This window comes from Pteropus medius, unplaced genomic scaffold (genome assembly GCF_902729225.1).
Source record: "Pteropus medius unplaced genomic scaffold, Ma_sr-lr_union100, whole genome shotgun sequence".
Lineage (NCBI taxonomy): Eukaryota > Metazoa > Chordata > Mammalia > Chiroptera > Pteropodidae > Pteropus > Pteropus medius.
In genome coordinates, this window is record NW_024344378.1 from 1,532,924 (window position 1) to 1,554,925 (window position 22,002).

The 22,002-nt window shown below is 52.4% G+C and overlaps 1 protein-coding gene across 6 annotated transcripts in view; it reads right to left on the reverse strand.

The window, feature by feature from the left end:
* PITRM1 (pitrilysin metallopeptidase 1) overlaps positions 1-18,147 on the reverse strand; it is a 39,440-nt gene extending 21,293 nt beyond the window's left edge. For 4 of the 6 annotated variants that reach the window (XM_039870975.1, XM_039870979.1, XM_039870980.1 and 1 more), the window contains exons 1-13: positions 15,434-15,533; positions 13,619-13,725; positions 13,177-13,328; positions 12,556-12,670; positions 12,386-12,482; positions 11,144-11,304; positions 9,297-9,423; positions 7,172-7,260; positions 6,474-6,602; positions 5,792-5,905; positions 3,629-3,725; positions 3,027-3,161; positions 2,031-2,169 (exon numbers count right to left, since the gene is read on the reverse strand). In XM_039870975.1, coding sequence (XP_039726909.1) covers positions 2,031-2,169; positions 3,027-3,161; positions 3,629-3,725; positions 5,792-5,905; positions 6,474-6,602; positions 7,172-7,260; positions 9,297-9,423; positions 11,144-11,304; positions 12,386-12,482; positions 12,556-12,670; positions 13,177-13,328; positions 13,619-13,725; positions 15,434-15,457 — 1,486 coding nt within the window. In that variant the 5' untranslated portion in view covers positions 15,458-15,533. Of the gene's footprint in view, positions 1-2,030; positions 2,170-3,026; positions 3,162-3,628; positions 3,726-5,791; positions 5,906-6,473; positions 6,603-7,171; positions 7,261-9,296; positions 9,424-11,143; positions 11,305-12,385; positions 12,483-12,555; positions 12,671-13,176; positions 13,329-13,618; positions 13,726-15,433; positions 15,537-18,017 lie in introns of those variants that run through there. The other 2 variants (XM_039870976.1, XM_039870977.1) reach the window with 2 other exon arrangements.
* Between the last annotated feature and the right edge of the window lie 3,855 nt (positions 18,148-22,002).

Below are 22,002 nucleotides of genomic sequence, written 5' to 3' on the forward strand. Positions count from 1 at the left end.
AGTAATCAAAACAGCACAGCTCTGGCATAAAAACAGATACACAGATCAATGGAGCAGAACACAGAGCCCAGAAATAAACTCTCATCTACATGGTCAATTAATCTACGATGAAGGACACAAGAATATACGACGGGGTAAAGACACTCTCTTCAGTAAGTGGTGTTGGGAAAACTGGACAGATACATGCAAGTGAATAAAACTGGACCACTTTCAGCACACTACACACACACACACACACACACACACACACACACACTAAAAGATGGAGAAAGTCCTTAAAAAGACCCCAAAGCAAAGCACAGAAGACATAGGCAGTGACTCTTTGACATCGCTCTTAATGTTTTTTGAATATGTCTCCTTAGGCAAGCGAAACAAAAGAATCATCAAATGGGACCACGTCTAACCAAGGTTTTGTCTGTTTTTACTGCGAAGGAAGGTATCACCAAAACGAAAAGACAATCTGCTGAATGGGAGAAGATAATCGCCCATGATATATCCGATAAGGGGTTAACATCCAAAACGAATGAAGAACTCATACGCCACCACCAGAAAAACAAACAATCCGATTAAAAAACAGGCATGGGATAGGCATTTCTCTAAAGAGGAAATACAGATGGCCAACAGACACATAAAATGATGCTCAAAGTCACTGATCAGCAGGGACATGCAAATTAAACCACAGTGAGATATGACCTCACACCTGTCAGAATGGCCATCATCACTAAATCAAAGAACAGCAAGCGCTGTCAAGGCCATGGAGAGAAGGGAGCCCTTGTGCATTGCTGGAAGGATTGCACATCGGTGCAGAAACTATGGAAAACGGTGTGGAGGTTCCTCAGAAAATTAGAAATTGAACTACAGTATGACCCAGCAATTCTACTTCTGGGAATGTACCTGACGAAAACCAAAACATTAGTTTGAAAAGACATACACACCCCTGTGTCCACTGCAGCGCTGCTCACAGCAGCCCAGACACGGAAGCCCCTACGGGCCTGTCCACAGACGGCGGGGCGTACACACAGTGGAGTGTCACTCGGCCATAAAGAGCATGAGATCTTGCCACTGGTGACAACATGGATGGACCAAGACAGTATTGAGCTAAGTAATGTAAGTCAGAGAAAGATACTTGCCATGATTTCACTTATACGTGGAATGTAAAAAAACAAAATAAATGAACAAGAAAACCCAGAAATAAACCCATGGATATAGAGGACGTCTGATGGCCGGCAAATGAGAAGTGGGTCTGGGAGCTGAGACAAGAAGGGGGAGGAGTGAGATGTACAAATGGCCGGTTACGAAGACGGCCACGGCGCGTGACGTACGACACAGTGACAGCGGGGTGCGGTGCAGGGGGACCAGACTTAGCGGGGGTCACTCTGCAAGGGCCGCAGACATCTAGCCACTGCGCTGTGCACCCGAAACTAATACTGTATGTCAACTATGACTGAAAAACGAATTTTAAAAATCAAAAAATTGTTAAAGAAAATGTAGTACATTACACGATGGAACATCAATCATTCATTAAAAAAATCGAAATTCTTCCATTTGTGACAACACGGATCGATCTAGAGGGCATCGTGCTAAGTGAGGGAAGTTTGGGAAGAACTGGCACCACGTGCCCTCACTTGCGTGTGGATCCTGAACTCAGAAACAAACAGGAAGCCAAGCCCTCGGAGCAGACCCCGGGCCGGAGGCAGAAAATGCAGACTCGCCACCACCAGGTGATGGCGCTGTGCTGCGCACTCGAAAGTCACAGAGAGTAAACCCTAAAAGTCCTCAGTGACAGAAAAGACTGGTGACTATGGTGACAGATGTTAACTAGGCTTCCCGTGCGGGACGTCCCCTGTGCTGCATGCTGGAGACCAGCATCAGACACACCGCGATCGCACGCGCACGCACACGCGCACACACGTGCACGCAGAGCCTGTCAGCCAGGCCCGTGCACTGGCTCTCACGCGACGGCCCAGCAGACGTCTGGGGGCAGAGACAGGTAGGCGGACAGGCGGGCCACCGGGCGGGGACGCACTCACCTTTCTCATAGACCTGCCGCCTGTCCTCCGAGGACAGTGAGCTGACCTTCTGCCTCAGCTTCTCTGTCTCCAGCCGCATCTGCTTCGCGGAGTACTGGTCATCGGGTCTCATCGACAGAGTCAGTTTATGCTGATTGTTCTGCAACCAGCACAGTGACAAAAAGCCCACGTCACAATAAACCTCTGCGAAAGCCGACACACTGAACCGGCCTCCGCTACTGCCCCCGGCGCTGAGCGCCCCCTTCCGACGTGCTCAGTGGTGACAACAGAGGGCGCCGTGAAGGCGGTGTAGCAGAAAGCACATGAGCCACATGGCATTCATGTGTACCGCCTGCTGCGCAGTAACTACGCAGAACAGATGTCGACTTAATGTAATGACAAACATTAGGTGACTTAATTGCTTTCCTAATATATTTCAACAACTAAAAACACTCACAAAATGCTCATGTGGAATACAGAGGAGAGGGAGAATTAGTACAACAAAAACTTTATGCAAAATAACTTAGATGGCAGGTGAATGACTGAATCACACCCACGTCCAAAACAAGGGCACCGAGTATGACACATGCCCCCCACCCCCGCCCACTCGGCCATGGCCAGGTCTTCTAAGAAGTTCTCGCCCACTAACGGCTTCGACAAGGGCACACACGCCAAGTACAAATGCCCAGAAACTTATGCAAACAAGGGCATGACAAAAAGGTCCTTCGCGAAACCAGAATATGCAGGTGACTGGTTTTCGTATTCTGTTAACTAGGACAAAAATATATGTAGATGTTCGGTAACACACAGAGTCACACATAAAAAACTGACTCCCATCTGATCTAGAAAATTGAAGTTTTACGTTAATATGAGCATTTACATTTTTAATTAAGAAGTTGTGTCACCTATTCATTAACAGAATTGACTTAGATAATGTAAATTATATTCCTAATACTCTTTTCATTATTATGAAATTCAACTTCAAAGGTGCAGACCTAAATTCTCCAATTTTCTTACCTTAAAATATTGTTTCACTTTTTCTTGCAGAAACTCTGGATTCTCCTCAAGCCGGCGCCTGAACTGTGCCACCTGCCCCCCCAGCTTCAGCAGCTCTACAGGGTCCCCGTCATGGTTCCAGCAGGACGCGATGTACTGCGACAGAATTTAAATCCGTAAAGCACATCGCACGGCAAGGCTCCGTTAGCGATAAACATCAAAGTCATTGCATTTTACTAAGATCTCCATGTCTAGACTTAAAAATGCCAGGTGACTGTAACAAAAATTAAATCATCCTTCAATTAGCAGAAAAATTGAACTCATTTAAACCTATTTTTCCTAATAAAAAAGCTCAAGTTTAAATTGTAATTACCCACAGAACAACAGTTATTATATATCCCACCCACTTAAAGTGTTCTGCATAAATCTGTTTTACACAACACAAGCTATCAAAAAGCCAACTGGTCTAAACAAAATTAAAAGTAAATTTATATCAGATACAAAATAACATAACTTTCAAGATTCAAATGAAAGGTGCTATGAATTATCATCTATGTTTTCGAGAAACCACTAATTACGAAAGTAACAACAGAAAGCAGTGAGGTGGGTGAGAAGTTACACACAGACGTCAGGGCGAGTCCAAAGCTGACAGACTGATGCTTCATTTGTATTTCGATTTTATGAAGTAAAGCTTCGATTTGATCATCTTCAAATCCTTCCCTAAAAAAATATTGAGAACAGAGATGTTGAAGGAAATAAAGGTTTTTCTGTACTACAAAGCTACAATCATAAAAACAGCATGGTATTGGCAGAAAAACAGACACATGGACCAATGAGACAGGAACGGGAGCCCAGGAAAAAAACCCCATGCATGTGGGCAACTGACTTTTGACAAAGGTTCCAAAAAATACAATGAAGAAAAGGCTCTTCGTTAAGGTGCTGGGAAAACCGAAGAGCCACATAAGAAATCAGACGGCTGTCTATCATACGCCAAAACTAACTCAAAATGGATCGAAGACCTAAATGTGAGACCGGAAATGACGAAACACACAGAAGAAAACAGAGGCACCAACTTATGGACCTTGGTTTTACAAAGGATTTTATGAATTTGACCTCGAAGGCAAGGGAAGTAAAAGCAAAAATAAACAGGATTATCATCAAACTAAAAAGCTTCTGCACAGCCAAAGAAACTCCCAACAAGGCAAAGAGGCGGCCACCCGAATGGGAGACGGTGCTTGCGAACGACACCTCCAATACAAGGGGCTGATAGCCCTCTCAACAACAAACAAACGCTCCAATTAAAAAATGGGCAGAGAACCTGGACAGACACTTCTAAGGAGACATATGGATGGCCAACAAACATATGAAAAGATGCTCAATATCACTACTCACCAGGGAAACACAAATCAAAACCACGAGATACCACCTCACACCTGTCAGAGTGGCCAGCATCACAAAGACAAGACACAGCAACTGTTGGCAAGGACGTGGGGAAAAGGGAACCGTCACACACTGCTGCTAGGAACCGTGTAAGCTGGTGCAGCCACTGTGGAAAAGTGTGGAGGGTCCTCGAAAAATTAAGAATAGAATTACAACACGAACCAGAAATCTCTCTTCTGGGGATCTATCCAAAAAATGTGAACGCATTTGTCCATAAACATACATGCACTCTGACATTCGCTGCAGCATGACTCACGGCGGCCAGGACGTGTCCCTCGATGAAAGACTGGATAAAGGGGTGGCACATGTGTACAACGGGATATTACTCAGCCATAGGAAAGGTGAAACCCTGCCACTTGCAACACCGTGGATGGACCTTGAGATAACCGTGCTGATTCAGGGAGAGGACGAGAACCACATGACGTCATTCACACGTGGGCAAGAAAACAAAAAGCAACACACGAACTCAGATGTAGTGCGGTGGTGGCCGGAGGGGAAGGGGGCAGGCGGCAGATAAGGGTCAAGGGGGTCAAATCCGGGGTGGAGGAGGCTAGACTGGGTGGTGAGCACATGATGCAATGTACATAATGTTATTAACCAACGTCACGCCAATAAATTTAATAAAAGGGACCACAAAATCCTCAGATAAAAAATAGTAAAACTTTGTAACCTTGTGTTAGGCAATGGTTGTAAGCGCTACCAAAAGCACAAGGAACAAAGGGAAAAAAAACAGGTAAATTTAAGAACATCAAAAGTAAAATCTTTTGTTCTTCAAAAGACATAATCAAGAAAGTGAAAAAACAAGCCACGTGAGAGAAAATATTCACAAATCAGATATCTATTGAGGGCCTTAGATCTAGAACGTTTAAATAACTTTTATAACCCTACAAGAAAAAAGCCACGTAATCCAATTAAAAAGCCGATTGAAAATGTGACTATACGTTTCTCCCAAGATACACAGTGGCCAGGCCAGTGAGCACACGAGAGATGCTCAACATCTCAGTCAGGACATCCGACGATGCGCAGGAAGCTGCAGGGCCAGGGCCTCAGGGGTCAGGGGGCTTGATGACTAGCACCGGCTGCGAGCTCCTCTGAGCTCCTCCAAGGACCAGGACGCCCGCCCCGGCGGGGACGAAGCGCGTCTGCACAGACACCTGCGCGCCAGCGTCCTGCGCGCTCCCCTCCCCGTGGGCGGGGGACGCGGGAGCCGCGCTGCTTAGCAACGAGGACTGCGGTGCCCCGGCGACAAGGCGGCAGGGACCGTCCTGCGCCACTACACGCCACGGCACATGCTCATCGCAGAGGGCACCGCGGGGAGGCTGGGGGACGCGCAGAGCCACACGCACGCGATGACGTCGTCCAGCGTCTTGTCGATGATGTCCCGGACCCTGGGCACGTCAGTCTCGGCGACGCCCTGCAGACCCACGCTGAAGTAGGCGTCCCTGGTGTGGCCGTTGTACCTGGGACACAGAAGGTCACCTGTGGAGCCGGCCGGCTCCCGCCACGCGCTCACCGAGCGCTTCAGGTGAAGGTCAGACACGCCACAGGACGGGGCTGAGGACGACCACCCGCCACGAGGCCGTGAGCGCGGCGTCTTCGGATGCCCGCTGCTCAGACACAGCGCGAGCGGGCACCACGCCCTATAACCTGCCTGGACATCACCCTACGCGAACTCTAGAGCTGCAGTGAAGTGAACGGGGGTGGAGGGGGTGCACTTTCACAGAATCTTGAGATTTCAAAGACCATCTGATGACCTGGCTTTTCAAACAGGCACCCGCATGCTCGGCAGATCTTGGAAGAGCCTTCTCATTCGTTTTCTAAATCCCCCTCCCCCACCCCACGCCCTGCAGGGGACCCGAGTAGCCTGTGCGGAAGCCACACTCTACTGCACAGCTCTGTGCTGGCGTGGGAAGGGCCCCCAGATGCCAGTACCCCGTCCCGTGACAGCCAGAAATGTGTCCGGACACTGCCGAATGTCAAAACCGCGCCCAGCGGTGACCTGCTGGTGCGATCGGATGACACACTCACCCGACGTCAGGAGAGAAATCCGAGCCTAGTCCAGACTCGATCAAGGCCTTGTAGAACGGGGCGCTGGGCCCGCTGACCAAGAGTGACGACAGCAGGTTCAAGGTGAAGGCTTCCGACGTGTCGGTGATGCTTCGTTTAGGGGCCGGGGGAGGGGAGAGAGGTCGCGAAAATCACTGCTGCACTGACACGCGCTCCCGAAGGAGCGAGGTTCTCCCAGAAATGCGTGCACTTCACCCCGACTTTGGCAGGCACGTGGGCAAGAGCGTGCCTGTGCCCCTGACTGCAGTGCGGACACACTGGGGTGTTGCCAACCGCAAGTCAGTTTAGGGCACGGCAAGGGCTGTGGTGGGAGGGGTGCCATGTGACTTTGAGTCTGCCCAGCAGACAGGAGACTCGCACGGAGGGGGCATCCGGTGAGGCATGCCGCCGCCGAGGGCCGACGGCCTGATGACATTCTTCCCTCAGGGGTCAGGGCCTCACAGTCAGGGCTGCCCGTGACCCCAAACGGTACCCGCTGCCATTTGGAGCCTGTGAACGAGCAATGTACTTCTCCTCCGGACAGCGACCCAACACGACTTCCTCCAAAACCACCCCGGATGATAAAACTCCTAGAGCCCTGAACCCCACCCACGCACCCCAGCTCCGACCAGAGCGCCCACCGGACCCCACCCACCTGCCTGCTCTCGTGTGACACTCACTCTGGTAGGAGGAAGCTGACGCTGACCGTCGTCTGTCTGGGGGACCCGGCGGCCAGCGCGTCCGGTGCACAGCTGATCTCGCATTCCCTCTGCGGCGCGTGGGGGAGCAGCACGCAGTGGGCGTGAGCAGGTTCAGGTCAGAGCGGTGGTCGGGGTGCGAGAAACAACCCACGAAAGACCCCCCCCCGAAATACTAGAACTGAAAACTGACCTCAGTCAAGTGTCAGGACATAGTCAATACACAGAACTTGGGTGCACCCTACACACCGCCAACGAATGACCAGGAGAAATCAAGACAACAACCCCATTTACACTTGTGCCCGAAGGAGCAAATACTAAGAAACAAACTTAACTAGAGAAGTGAAAGACTCGCACTCAGGAAACTATAAGACACTGAGAAAAGGAAGTGAAGGAGATATGAACAAACGGAAGCAGAGACATTGTTAAAATGGCTATAATACCAAGAGCGAGCTACAGGTTCCGTGCAATCCCTGTCGAAACACCAATGGCATTTTTCACAGAACTGAAACAAATAATCATAAAATTTACATGGAACCACAAAAGACCCGGAACAGCAAAAGCAATCTGGAAGAAGAACAGAGTCAGAGGTATCAGGCTCCCCAATATCAAACTATGCTGCAAGGCTAGAGTTGTCAAAACAGCATGGCCCTGGCATAAAAACAGACACATCGATCAACAGAACAGAGAGCCCAGAAATAAACCCACGTCTCGTACAGACAATGTCTATGAATCTATGACAAAGGAGGCAAGAACATCCAATTGGGTAAGGACAGTCTCTTCAGTGACTGGTGTTGGGAAAACTGGACAGAAACATGCAAAAAAACACAAGACCGCTTTCTTACACTATATACAAATATAAACTCAGAACGGATCAAAGACTTAAATGTAGGACAGGAAACCGTAAAACTCCCAGGAGAAAACCTAGGCAGTAAACTCTTTGACATCGGTCTTCGCAATGTCTTTTTGGATGTGTCCCCTTGGGCCAGGGGAACAGAAGAAAAAAGAAACAAATGAGACTGCATCAAACCAAAAAGGTTTTGCACAGCAAAGGAAACCATGACAAAATGAAAAACCTACTGAATGGGAGAAGAGATTCACAAATGACAAACAGATAAGGGGTTAAAACCCAAAATAAATAAGAAACTCATACAATCTAACAGCAAAATAAATAAATAAACAAACAAACAAATAAATAAATAAATAAAATAAACAAATAAATAGATACATAAATAAATGGCAAAAGACCTAAACAGATTTTTCCAAAGAGTACATACAGATGACCAACAGACATGTAAAACGAGGCTCAAGGTCACTAATCATCAGGGAATCACAGAGATATCACCTCACACCTGTCAGAATGGCCACCATCGATACATCAAAAACAGCAAGTGCCGGCGAGGACGTGGAGAGAAGGTGGGGTCTGTTGGTGGGATCGCAAACTGGCGCCGCCGCTATGGAAAACAGTCTGGAGGTTTTTCAAAAAACTAAAAGTAGAACTACCTTATCACTCAGCAATTCTACTTCTGGGTATCCATCCGAAGAATTTCAAGACACCAATTTATGCATCCTTATGTTCACTGCAATATTATTTACAATAGCCAAGATCTGGAAGCAACTTAAGTGTCCATCGACAGACAACTGGACAAAGAAGCTGTGGTACCTATAGACAATGGACTATTACTCGGCCATAAAAAGGAATGAAATCTTGCCATTTGCGACAACATGGGTAGATCTGGAGGTTAATGTTCCCAGAGAAATAAGTCAGACAATGACAACTACTATACGATCTGGCTTAGATGTGGAATCTAAAAAAACAACAGAGATGAATAAACGAAACCAAACAGTTCGGTACAGAGAACAAGCTGATAGTTGCCAAAGGGGAAGGCGGAGGGTGATGGGAAAAATAAAACAAACAAAATGGTCCAAGAGATGCTTTTCACTGAATTAGCTTCCTTTCCAAACAAATAACCACCGCCAGGCTTGAGCTCTGATGTGCACGGCAAAGGCCACAGCGGCACTTTCCAGTCCTGCCACCGGCAGGCTGGCGTCCCTTCCCCATGTGTGAGGCGGGCACCTCAGCACGGCCCTCAGGACCGGCACTCACCGGCTTCTCCCAGCGCTGCTGAGGCGGCACCGCAGTGTTTGGCTCAATTTTCTGAAATTTACTCAGCGCCTCTTCATGAATTTGTTTCAGATGCTCTTCCAACGGAAAATTGCCGTAGGTGAAGAACCTAAAATTTTGAGAGAATACAGCAGTCTGTTCTAGTTTTGAAGACCAGGAACGGGCACAGATGGCCGTCTGCAGGAAGCGGGCGTGTCTCCAGCAGCAGCTGACAACGGCCCGTCCCGCAGGAGGCGAGCTTCAGGCAGGAACACACTCTCTTCCGCTTCCTTGGCCTAGGAGCCCTCACAGCTCCTCTTCCTACACGACCATAGCTGGCTGGAGCCCGACGCGGGACGGGGTAATTAACATACACTTGGCAACAGCTGCTCTCTGTTCTAAATGTCCCTGTCAAGGTGTTACAAACGCCAGGGAAGCTGTACGTTAGCGCACTGTGACCTTAGCCACAGTACCAACAGCCACCGGAGATGGGCAAATGCAGTTTATTCAGCTGGGGAGACTACGATGGCGGTGGTGAGCGCTTTACTCTCATGTTAACACTGTGCGAACTCTATCGGAACGACTTCTGAAAGCCCCGCTCAGAGGTTTAGAGGGCGCTAAGCCGTAGCACCCTGGCGCCCGTGCAGACACTGGTCTGTCACGCCTGCCCTCCAGTCGCAGACGCCGTGGGACAGGACCAGCTGCAGCTCTCTGGAGGGTGAGTCTGGACCACGGGCAGGGACCAAAACGGACCTTACTGAACGAAGCCTCGCAGCCCGCAGAGACGGGCTGAGCTTGCGGGCCCCTCGGCCATGGCGAGACGGTGTAAGCCTAACACGTAAGTTAAAACATTCTGTCTGATGCCACAACCTCAAACGCAGACTTATATAAAAGCATGTGTGTAAGACACAAGTGTTAAAAATAAAACCAAACAAGGCTAAAAAAAAAGCCTCCATCATCACTGGAGGAACGACGGCCACCACGTCCCCCAAAATCGGACGGCCAAGAGAAAGCAGCAGACTGCCCTCCCCACTGGAGCCGCACTTGGGAGGACCCCCAACCCGTGGACAGGGAAACGCGTCGCATGGCTGAGACACGCAGGAGGCGTCACAGAGGTCTGACGCTGCGCTGGCCCTGCCGAGGCCCGCTCAGGCAGCAGTGGTGGGTGAGTGTGAGAACCAGGGACAGGCGGCGAGGGCTCGGTGTTCACAGGGCGCCGGTCACCAAACCCTGATGCTGGGGTCTGCGGGAGAAGCACTCTGCAGTTACGGTGGCGTTGTCACTGTGGGGCCACACACCAGCTGCAGCACCCCACGGTGGGGGCAGGTCAGAAGCATTCGATAGGACCCAGCAGGGGTGCAGGCAGGCATCAGCTCTGCAAGTGACAGGGCCTGGGGAGCCCAGCCCAGCTCTCGGAAGCACAGGACCACGTCCGCCAGTGCCAGAGGGGCACCCGGACGCCCCAGTGGGGCAGACAGAGGCAGCGCCCGCTTCCGTCAATTTCAATGAAACAGGGTGGGACAGGGAGGCCCTGCCCTGCCCTACCCTACGTGAAAGGGGCTGAAGAGTCGCACTGGTGGAGCACTCCTGGGACTTTCCAGCAGCCTGTCGCTGGCCTGCGGGAAGCCCTGGGGGGCGGCGTTGCACCACGCGGAGTGTGAGAGGTCGCCACGGGCCTTCAGACCGAGCACGCAGGCGGCTGGGACAGACGACCTGGAAGAGCCCTCCCTGAGTGCACACACACACTGCCCAATGTCAGCAGCACGTCGTGGAACACAGGAAAATGCACACGCGCCAGCTTGTCACTGAGCCCCGGCAAGCAGGCGGAAGCTCACCTGGCGGAAGCTCACCTGGCATTGCTGGGGTGGTAATGCTTCGCGTGGAACTGCCTGAGCTGCTCCCACGTGAGGTCCGGGATGCACAGGGGGGCGCCACCCGACACGGCTGCGTACGTGTGGTCGGGGAGCAGCTGGTTCTGAAGGTGCTGTGAGAAGACCCTCTCGCTGTCCGCCTTTGAACCAAAGAGGCACACATGGTGACATGACGCGCCCCCTCTGGGAGCGCGCTCCCACGCCACCTCGCAAGGGAGCCGTCCTCACGGCACACAACGTCCACGCAGACGCTGCGTGACCAAGCGCTCGATCTGCCGCCACCTACGCGTGGGACCCTGGGACCGGCTCCCGGAACAGGAGGGACACCCCTCACCGTGCACACTGGTGACCAGCACCGCAGGAGGGGTGTGGGAGGTGGGGTCCCAGGTGTCCAAGGGAACGCTGTCACCCCAAGTTCAGTTTCAAAAAGGTGCTCAGAAGAAATGACGCCCAAACCGAGCATCAGAGGTAAGAACGAGCCTCCGGCTGCAGCAGGGGACCGTGAGGACAAGGCCCAGGACAGCCTCGTCTGGTCTCAGACCCTCTGTCCTCCTAAACGTTAGTGAGGTCCCCAAAGAGCTTTCGATGGCGTGGGTTTCTTGGTCATATGGGGGTGTGCGTGTATAATTGCTCAGTATTAGAAGTTAACTGCGACATTGTAAAAATAGTTAAATTCATTCGCTAACCCATTGTTACATGTTAAGTATTTTTTGAAACATAGTTTTCATAATAAAAAAGTACTGAGAACAGTTTTACACATTTTGGGAACCTCGCTCATGCCTACAGTTTTACACATTTTGGGAACCTCGCTCACGTCTGGCTTCTGCGAAGGTGGCGCACATCCTGTTTGAGTCTGTGCTGACACACTGAGACCTCGCACCGCACGGCAGCCGTGGGGGGCTCTGCTGTTCACGCGGGGGGAGGTGGGGAGACTGTGCCTCAGTGTCATCATGGAAACAGTCCCTCTCTTGCAGACCTGCTGCAGGTCACAAGTAGGGGTCCCCAGACCAGTTATAACCGCTCGTCTAGAAAAGCGGGTTCGAGGGCGCCCGGGAGCCTGGCCTCTGCAGCCCTGGGGTGCTCGCTCATGGCGCTGCCCCGCTTGGCTCATTTAACGAGCCCAGACCAGAGCGTCAGCTGTCATCCAAGGCTACTCATGCTCCAGCATTTCAGATTCAGACTGAGATCATTTTCACACGATGCAAAAAGGAAAACACTCACGAAGGCTCCCTTCATCTCGTTGAAGACGACCCCTTTGAAGACCAAGGCTGTCTGGGGGTCGGTAGGGTCCTCGTGTTCCAGCCGCCACCCCTCCTGCCTGAGAGAGGACAGGAAATCGCAGTGGCAGTGCCTCTGGCAGCGAGTCCACACCAGGCCCAGCCGTCACCTACCAGAAGTCTAGTTCCCGCAGGCAAGGAAAGAAGGCTGCGTCCAAGTACACGGACAGCAGGTTCTGGAAGTCCCTGGGGTTTTGAGTGGAGAACGGGTACATGGTGTAATCGCTAGCTGGGAGCAAACGAAAGGGAGGCTCTCAGACGGCGGCCCCCACGGGGATGGCCCGCCACGACTCTCCAGCTGGCGGGACTGCTGCTGTCAGCACGCAGGGGCTATGCCCCTCCCCAGCTCTGGCCCCAGCTTCGTCCGACGGGGCGGGGCGGGCCTGGCAGTGACCTCAGGCCAAGAGACGGCCATCTGCGGGAGGCCACATCCTCTGTCCCCTCTGCAGGGCCTGCAGCACTCGGCACCTGCCCTCAGCGCAGCAGCTGCCCTGCTTCCCCCACCCACGCCCCGCCACAGCCTGTTCCTGTCCACCCCCCAGGACAGGACGCTAGAGGCCACCTGCGGTGCCCACCCCACGACCCCGGCTCCAGCGCTGCCATCCTGATTGGCTTCAAGGCCCCAGTCCCCACGCCTCTGTGCCCAGCATGCGACTCCGTGCTCACCCACGGGGGACCGGCGACACCCCATCCCGGAAAAACCCCAACGTGCCCCGGGACTGGACGCGCGCCTACCAGTGAAGGCGTTCATGAAGGTGGACAGAGACCGGTTCAACATCTTGAAGAATGGATCTCGGCACGGGTACTTCTGCGAGCCGCACAGGACCGTGTGCTCCAGGACGTGGGGGACCCCAGTGCTGTCCGTGGGCGTGGTGCGGAACTGCACACTATGGCCGGGAGAGACGGCGCCAGGTGACGCTCACGCCTCCACGGCTTGGCTTCCGAGCTCGCTCAGGTACCAGCACGCGTCATTTTAGCCTCGTGGCCTCTCGCGGAAATGTCTGACTGTGATGTGTGCAATCACTGACCTCGAATGTCACTGGTCACTGTTCGTAGCTGAGGATGTAAACTCGCCTAACATTGTCCTTACACTAGTGGGCGCTGTCATCACCCCCGCTCTAAACTGCAGCGGGCCCCTGGGCACGGGCTCCGAGGGGCTCTCGGGATGCCCACGCACCTGAACAGGTTGTTAGAGTCTTCTCGGGCCAGGTGCAGGTGCCTCGCTCCTGTGCCGTCGTGGTCGAGCTTCACGGCGGTCAGGAACAGTTCAGGGACGGATGTTACCTAATCAACACGAATACGAGCAGCTAAACTACAAGGAGGGGCACTCAGTGGTTACGTTAGATCACGTGCCTTACCGAGGACCGCACGGGGACGCCGGCGTGACACCTAGACCTCAGAGGAGGATGTGGACAGGGAGCCGGGCTGGCGATGCGGCGCGCCCTTCCTTTCTAGAACATCGCCAGGCATTTGCCAAACAGTTCTCGCCCCCACGTACCGATGGAAACGCGGAGGCTTGGCCGAGAGCCAGTCAGGATTCACACGCCAGTCACGCCAGGCCGCCCGGGTGTCAGGACGCTCACGGGAGGCTAATGCTGCGACGGGCCTTAGCCCGGGCGGCTAGGACACTCGGGGGCTAGTTTGGCCTCACCTGCCCATGACTTGTTCCTAGTGGGGGCGCCCTGGAGGGGACAATAAAAAGGAAGGCACCGGCCCCGGCCCCAAGGGCGGTCCTCCCGGAGTCAGACTCTGCTGGGTCTGCAGTCCTGGGAACTGAAGACGCAGCCGCCCCCTGACCCCCGGTCACAGCACGCGTCCCTGGGTCAAGCACACTGCCACCACCCCACTTTACAGAGGCTGTGGAAGTCACCTGTCTGCTGCACTGACACAGTAATGCTACTGGTAGGGCAGAGCCTAGAACTGGGGTGTCCTGACCCGCTCTGGGGGCCCTGACACAATGACACGCCTGAAGTGGCTTTCTAAGGCCTGTGTCACTTACGGCTAGTACATCATCTCTCTCCGAGCTCACTGTGCTTCGTAAGAGATGAGCACCGCGGCTGAGACCGCAAACACGGCGACAGGTCTGCCACATCTCAGCTTTCACGGCACCGTTTCTCAAACCAGAAAGATCCTGGTTTATCATACGTTTCCACAGAACGTGAAAAACACTGGAAGACAGATGTTCGCTAAACCTCTTAATCATTTCACTGTATGTAAATCAAACCATCATGCTGTGCGCCTTAAACTTACGCATGGCTTTATGTCACTCATTTCCCAATAAAACTGGAAAACAAAGCTAGGCACCTAAAGGGAAGAGTTGGCTCCCCTGACGAAGGCCCTCGTCACCATCATGGCACTACAAACGTGACCCCCGTGAGGCCTTCCCGGACCCCACCAGGGCACCTGTCCTTGGCCCTGCCCCCGTGGCCTGGAGACAGGCGGCAACCTTCCTTCATGGCCCCCAGCGGCTACCCTGCACCCCGCCCCTCCCTCCGCAGGCCCCCAGATGCCCTGCATTACAGCTGGGGCCTCTGGGCTGAGAGCTGCTGGCCTCTGTTGGGTGGCCTGCACAGCGGGAAGCCGCCAGCCAGCCAATTATGTGAAGTATACTCTCAATTACCTTATTAAAGGAGAAACAAAGTGAAAGTTTAAGCACAAGGAGCAAACGAAATCCATTTTAACATAAACCCAAGTAAGTACAGGATCACCATCTCTTTTCCACAATTCTGAAACCCCAATGGCACAAGCTCACAGCACGTGTGTTCGACGGTAAAGCCTGACCCGGTGGGCACTTGAGGTCATTACGTATCACACTCAGTGTGAACACTCAGACTCTGGAGGCAAAATGGTAATGAGTCTGACCCTTCTAAACCCCATTCGAGGGAGTACCTGCTGTGGAGGAGGAGGAAGCCTGCCGCTCTCTGCAGCTGGAAGGAGTCAGGTGGGAGCCCCGCCCAGCCAGGCCCGGCCCCGCCCCCAGGCCCTGGCTCACCTGGCTCACAGTGTACCCGTGCATCTTCTCCCCGACGTGGTACTGCAGCGCCCTCTCGCAGGCCGTGGTGCTCCCCCACCTCCATGCTCTGAGGTCGGCACTGCTACATGCACAGAAAGCCATCAAGGTTAGGTGGGTCGCTGGAAAACTGGCACAGATAATTCAGCGACATGATGAAAATACTGTCACGTGATAAAGCTAATTCCAAGAAAAATTAAACCTTGTATCTTCCAAACACAATCCAGGAAACTAATTTCTAGTACAGTTCTTTCCATTTTAATGGTCTTTTATTTCAATTCAGCTAAAGCTTTATGTCAACTAATAATTAACTGTTAAAAACCTTTTATTTGTACAGGTTTGTAACTATAATACGATTATGACACCAATTTCCCTTAACTGTATTAAAAAACCCCGCTGTGACAAAATAGCTCCGTCCATCACGGTATCTCAGGGAACCCAAACTACAACGCAGTGAGTGCTAGCACGCACCTACCAAATGGGGCACGGGCGGGCTGTGGCGCTACCAGAACCCTCACAGGCCTCCTGGGTGTGCAAGCCGGGACAGTGGCTCTGGGACAGCACTGGGCATTACTGGGCAGCTCACGCGCCTGATGTGCAGGCATCCCGTTTCTCAAGGTCACCTTCTGTCACTTCGCTTTTAGACCTACGTTGGCACCCATTTCACTACCCGAAAGAAATCCCAAGGGGATTTTTGCTTTAATGAAAAAAGGCTAAAACCGGAAGCAGTGTTTGGTGTTTTGCATGAGCCATGGCAGAGGCCCCGCCAAGCTGCACCCCGCGAACCACGCTCTGCATCTCGCATCCCCCCGAGCCCAGCTGCGCGCGTGTCAGCACGTGTTGTGCGGATACGCTTGTTTTGCGCGTTCCTGCTTTTACTGAATGTTATGTTACTTTAGGTGTTGTGTTATTTGGTATGTTTTGGTAGGTTATTTTTGAGGTTTGGGAACATCTAAATTTTCCGTATAATTTAATGGTAACTGCTTCTTTGCTTTAGGCCATTTTGGCTTAAGCAAAGGTTTCGCAGGAACCCACCTGCTTCTGGGTAGCGGGGTACACCTGTAGATGCCTGGTGTAACAGCACACATGGTCAAGTGTGGGCACCATTCCTTAGAGCCCCAAACTCCACCAACCCAGATGTCTACCAACAGAGAACTGAGAATGGGTAAATCGTGGACTCTTCCATCGATAAACTAGCAATAAGAACAAACCAGCTGCAACTCCACGTAACAAAGGTCTGGGTCACAACGCTGAACCAAAAACCCCGAATCAGAGGACGGACACGGTGTTACTTTAAACAGGTAACGCTGCCTTGTAGGAACATACCATAGAAAAGCAAGGAGATCGTTTCTGTAAACCAAGTGAGAGATTACATCTAAGAGGGACGGTGACTTAGGAGTTAATCTTACACTGAGTCATGGTGACACAGCTTATTTTTTTAAAAAAATTTCTCTCAGCAGTATTATGTTTTATAGGATTGTTTATATTAACATACCTCACAGAAACATTTCCTTTAAAGAAGACAGGAGCGGAAAAGGAAAAAAACCCACTAACTCAAGAAGTATAACTGTGGAGACTGCTATCAACCAACATTTTCCTTACTGAGTTGGCAAATTCTAGAAATGGTGGATATTTTAAGAAGTTATTTATCATCAAGAACACTACCGCGAAAAGTGAATGCTTACACTGCAAGTCTATGAAAACCTGGGGCTGCTTCCGCGGGTACGCTGTGGCTGCCCTGATGAACAGCGCTAAACACACCCCCAGGACACCCCAACAACACGCTCTCCAGTATTTCCTCACCTGGGCTGAGGGCACCATAAATTAAACAAGTTTTGTGAATTAGCATTAAACGACACAACTGAGCTTTTGGTAATAAGTAAAATTTTACATTTTTCAAACTCACCCACTGTTGAAAACGAAATGTAATCTTTTTCTACAAATAGCTATTTTTAAAAAAGCTCAAATCCTGGAAGCTACAATTTTATTATAAACTTAGCTGCGTAAGTTTACCACGTGGTGTGGAAGCCTCGGGTTTCTTAAGGACTCTCCGCCCACAGCTAAAAACGAGCCACTTAATGGGACCCATAACCTGCCAGTTACTTTTATCACGCGTATTAAAATCCACATAACCACCTGCTTCACTTCCAAAGCCCTGACGACCCGCTCACAGTGGGTGGGCCCACCTACTCTGGGCCCGCCTGAGGTCTCTGAGGAGAGGGGCGCATGGCCGGGTCCTGCTGCTCCGGACCTCCCGGCTGGTCACCGCGGCCCGGTTAACGGGGCGGCCCTCCCTTGGGGATGTGGGAGCTGGAGTGCGGAGGCGCTCGAGGGGGGCCAAGAGGACCCGCCACCCAGACCCTGAAAGGGTCCTCAGGCTGGCCTCCCGGCTCTTGGGAGGGGCCTCGGGGTGCGGGGGCCCCCGGCCCACAGAGCTGTGGAGCGGCGCCTGCGGCCCTGAGCGACCCTGAAGCCCGCCGCCCCGCCCGCCCGGCCCGCGGCCCGCCGTCACCCCCTTCTCCTCTTCCCCTCCTTCCTTCCTTCCACGCTCCCGCCCGCGTCTCACCGACAGCTCAGCCGCCGCAGCGCGACAGGGACAGACAAATTGCAGCGCCACATGGCGTGTGACCGGCGTAGGGCGGGCAACTGCTGCCGCTTATCCCGAGGCCCCGCGCGGGGGCGAGGCGCAGGGCCGCCATCCCATTGGTCGGCGTGCGCGGCGACGCCCTCTCCAATAGGCTGGCGAGGAACGGGGCGGGGCTCCGGGCCGCGCACCGACCTACGCACGGGGTGGGCGGGGCCTCGAGAGCCGGCTGACGGCGGGGCCGGGGCGCACGCGGGGGCGGGGCGAGGCGGACAAGGGGCGGACGAGGGGCGGACGAGGGGCGGACGAGGGGCGGACGAGGGGCGGACGAGGGGCGGACGAGGGGGCGGGCTCGGGCTGGGCGCGGCGAGAGCCACAGGCCCCGGGCCGGGTGTGGGCGTTGGCCTCCCAGGTGGACGTTGTGCGCTTGCATCTCCGAGTGCTCACGCGTCCATCTGTAGGCTCGCGCAGCGAGGTCAGAGTGAAGGGCGTCCAGTGGGAGGACCGCGGCAGGTGCCTTAGCCCCGCTGGGTGGCTTCGTGCATGACGTTGGAGGGCTAGGCCACACGGTTTCCAGGACCACGATTCCACGGGGTCACGTTCTTTACAAATAGCCCCGCCCACAAGTCCTTAGCGACCCGCAGAACAGCTCAAAGCGCAGGTGGGAGTGTTAGCCCACTGCTCTCTACACTGCATCCGAGAGACGAAGCACCCATGTGCCCTTCTTGAACCAGAGAAGAGCCTTAAGGAAGACAGAGCATGAGGGGTTGGCCTGCACTGCGCTGTGGGCTGGGAGGGCCATCTGGGATGAACCACACCTGGGCGCTCCTGAGTGAGGTGTGGAGGAAGGGGTACCCACCGACCCCAGCTCTCAGAACTCTCACCACCTCCTCCTCTGGCTCCCTCTTTGCTTCCCCCTCGCCCTCTAAGCTAACGCACTCGAAAATCCCTGCCCCTTCTTCCAGATTCTAAAGGAAGAAGGCCAAGTAGCCAGGTGTGCGGGGCCTGGACTCCTAAACGCTTCAACAGCGACGCAGAGTGTAACGCCCTGAGGGAAAGCCACCAGAGGCCGCCAAAAGCTCTCCGCAGCGCCGCAGAGTCTGCAGTCAACTAAGCGTCTCCATTCTGAGGACGACCAGCTGAACCAGAACCAGCCATGGCCATGGCGAGATGCTGATACAAGTACACTCGGACAGACCCTTCTGCTGGGAGTCTGTGTGACAGATGCGTCACCTCGCAGCTCTGTGACCTTGGGGTATCATTAACCCTACTGAGATTGCAGGAAACTGAGGCAGTGGGAGATTAGAGCGTTTTGATCTCTCTGAAAAACAGATGCTGTATAAATCCAGTAATTGCCACTTATGAGTGTGTTCCCACAGCACGCAGCCTCACTGATGGCTGGCCTACACACACCCACAGAATAAGAATTTATAAATGATTATTTTAAGCGGCACCCAATGTAACTTTTCCACTCCTATGTAATATTGATTTATATTAACACAAATCATTGCAATGTGAAATTTAAAAATCGTCACTGCAATAATATTCTACATTACAAAAAACATATCCTATGCTGTAATGAGACTCATTACTTCAGGGAGATCGGCAAGCAAGCATTGATCAGAATCGATTGGCACTGGGACTTAGAAAGGCATTTGAGGGAATACTGGAGAATTGTGGGTTGAATCGTGTGCCCCCCCCAAGCTATTCTGGGGTCCTAGTCCCCAGGACCTCTGAGCGTGACTTCATTTAGAAACGGTCTTGTAGAGCTGACGAAGGTCGAATGTGGCCTTAAAGGGGAGCCCTAGTCCAGTATGAGTACTCTCTTTATAAAAAGGGGGTGTTCGGACGCACCGATGCCCACCCATGAGGATGAAGGCACAGGCGGCGTGATGCCGCTACACGCCAAACCTGCACACCACGATCGCTGGCAACACCGGGGGCTGGGGGAGGGGCACAGCCATGAACCAGGCTGCCAACGCCTCGATCTTGGCCTGCTGGCCTCAGGGCTGCGAGACAGTAAGGTTCTGTTTTAAGCTACCCGTTTAGGACTTATTTATACAAAGATATGGCATATTTATACAAATTTTAAATGCATGTGCTATTTCACCTGAAATTTCACTTTGTGGACGAAAAAGGGGCCACATATTAAACCTGACAAGCTCGGGGGAGGCCCACATGACAGACCCTACAAACTCAGAGACTAAAAGTAACCCCATAGGACAGTCTGAACATAAAATCCCTAACTGAAAGCGGGTCGCGGCGGGCAGTCACATCCCGGGCCTGTCGCTTTCTTGGCAAAGGTCAGTCTTTACCTGAAGTGAGCCCGCCTGTCGTCTTTGTGCCTCTAAGATCACACACGTCTCTGAAGTGTCGGCGTGACCTCCTTTTGCAGACCCCTGGGGACACGACCGGCACCAGAGCAGAGACCATGGAGCCCTCACTGCTACCCTGTCCCCCGCCCACCGTCTCCACGTGCCACGAACATTAACTTGCTCTCTCGTGCCCACCCACAGGAAAGACGGATGGCTCTCTATGTCGCCTTTTTATCCAATCCCAGCGATGGCCCCGCTTTGCTTTCTCCCAGCCCCTTGATCTACCACCAGTGGACGTCACGGACCCCCCTTACGTCTCCTTATCTATTATAATGTGTAAAATAAGCTGCAGAACAACCACTCTCCGGCGTGTTTTCTCAGCCCGTTGAGATTCTGCTTCCTGGCCGTTATTGTCAGTTTGGCTCACACGAACTCATAAGACTTTTTTAGGCAGGATGTTCTTTTGTCGACGGTGCCATGAAAATGCCCCCACAGCTGCATTCTCTCTGGGCACAGTGCCGCGTAAATGGAGCTGTCTCCTTCATCACTTTGACTGCGACAAATATTGAACAACAGGTAGTCTACCAAAGAGGAGTTTTCGTAAGTAAAATGGAACACGTTTGTATAACTAAATATTGTCCAGACAGTAAAAAATAGCGACACATGTCATTTTCATATATATATATATGATGGAGGTTCAAAAGTAATTTTTTCCCTCCCATCTTCTAAGCTCTTCTAGCTGGGCTAATGATCAAATTAACATAGACGAACTGGAGAAAATGTCTATGATTTATTACTATGGATGTAGATTGAGGATCCATCACATGAGACCCGCAGAGGCAGTGAGCGCTGAGGTCTATATGCCATTTTGGACAAGGGTGGAGGTGGGGCTTGAGATTTCGAAGGAGAAGTGAGCAATTCACAGGCGGATGAGAAAGAGAAGAGTTCCTGCCAGGCCACCCGGAGACAAGGGGACGGGGCTGTCCAGGGCATTGGCCCTGGCATGGGGCCTTCCCACCCGCCAAACCCGATTCAAATCCGCTGCAGTGAACGTTCTCAGCGGCTGTGCCGAGGGACCCTTCGTGGAGTAGGTTCTGTCACCTGACTCTCTTAGGCCGGAAAGGGGAGGGTCCCGGCTTCTTGCTGAGTCTTTGGTTTCTTAATAACCAGCTTAAAATCAATATGCCAAAAGGCACTTTCTGGGGTGGCAGAACATATATAAATATGTGTGTGTGTGTGCAGGTATATATATTAGTAGGTAAAAAAGAAAAGTAAGCAAAAAGATACAAACAAGCCAGATGCAAGCTGACGCTCTCACCTGAGTGAGAAAAAACATACTTCCATTTGAGCAGTCAAGCCCAAGGGAGATCTGATTTTGAACCTTAACACAGTGCTTTGATGACAGGCATTTAGGAAGAGCTAAATAAACGGCGAGACCGAGACATTCCATGTTCATAGGGAGGAATCTTGGTATGATGAAGACGTCATTTCTCACCAAAACAATGCACTTCGATTCCAACGAGAAGCCCATCAGGTTGGGAGGGACCCCATGATACAGATGAACAGGAAAAGAGTTGAGAACAGCCAAAGTGGTTCTGAAGAAGGACCACGTGGGAAACTCATCTTTAGCAGAAGTTAAGGCAAGTCTTATT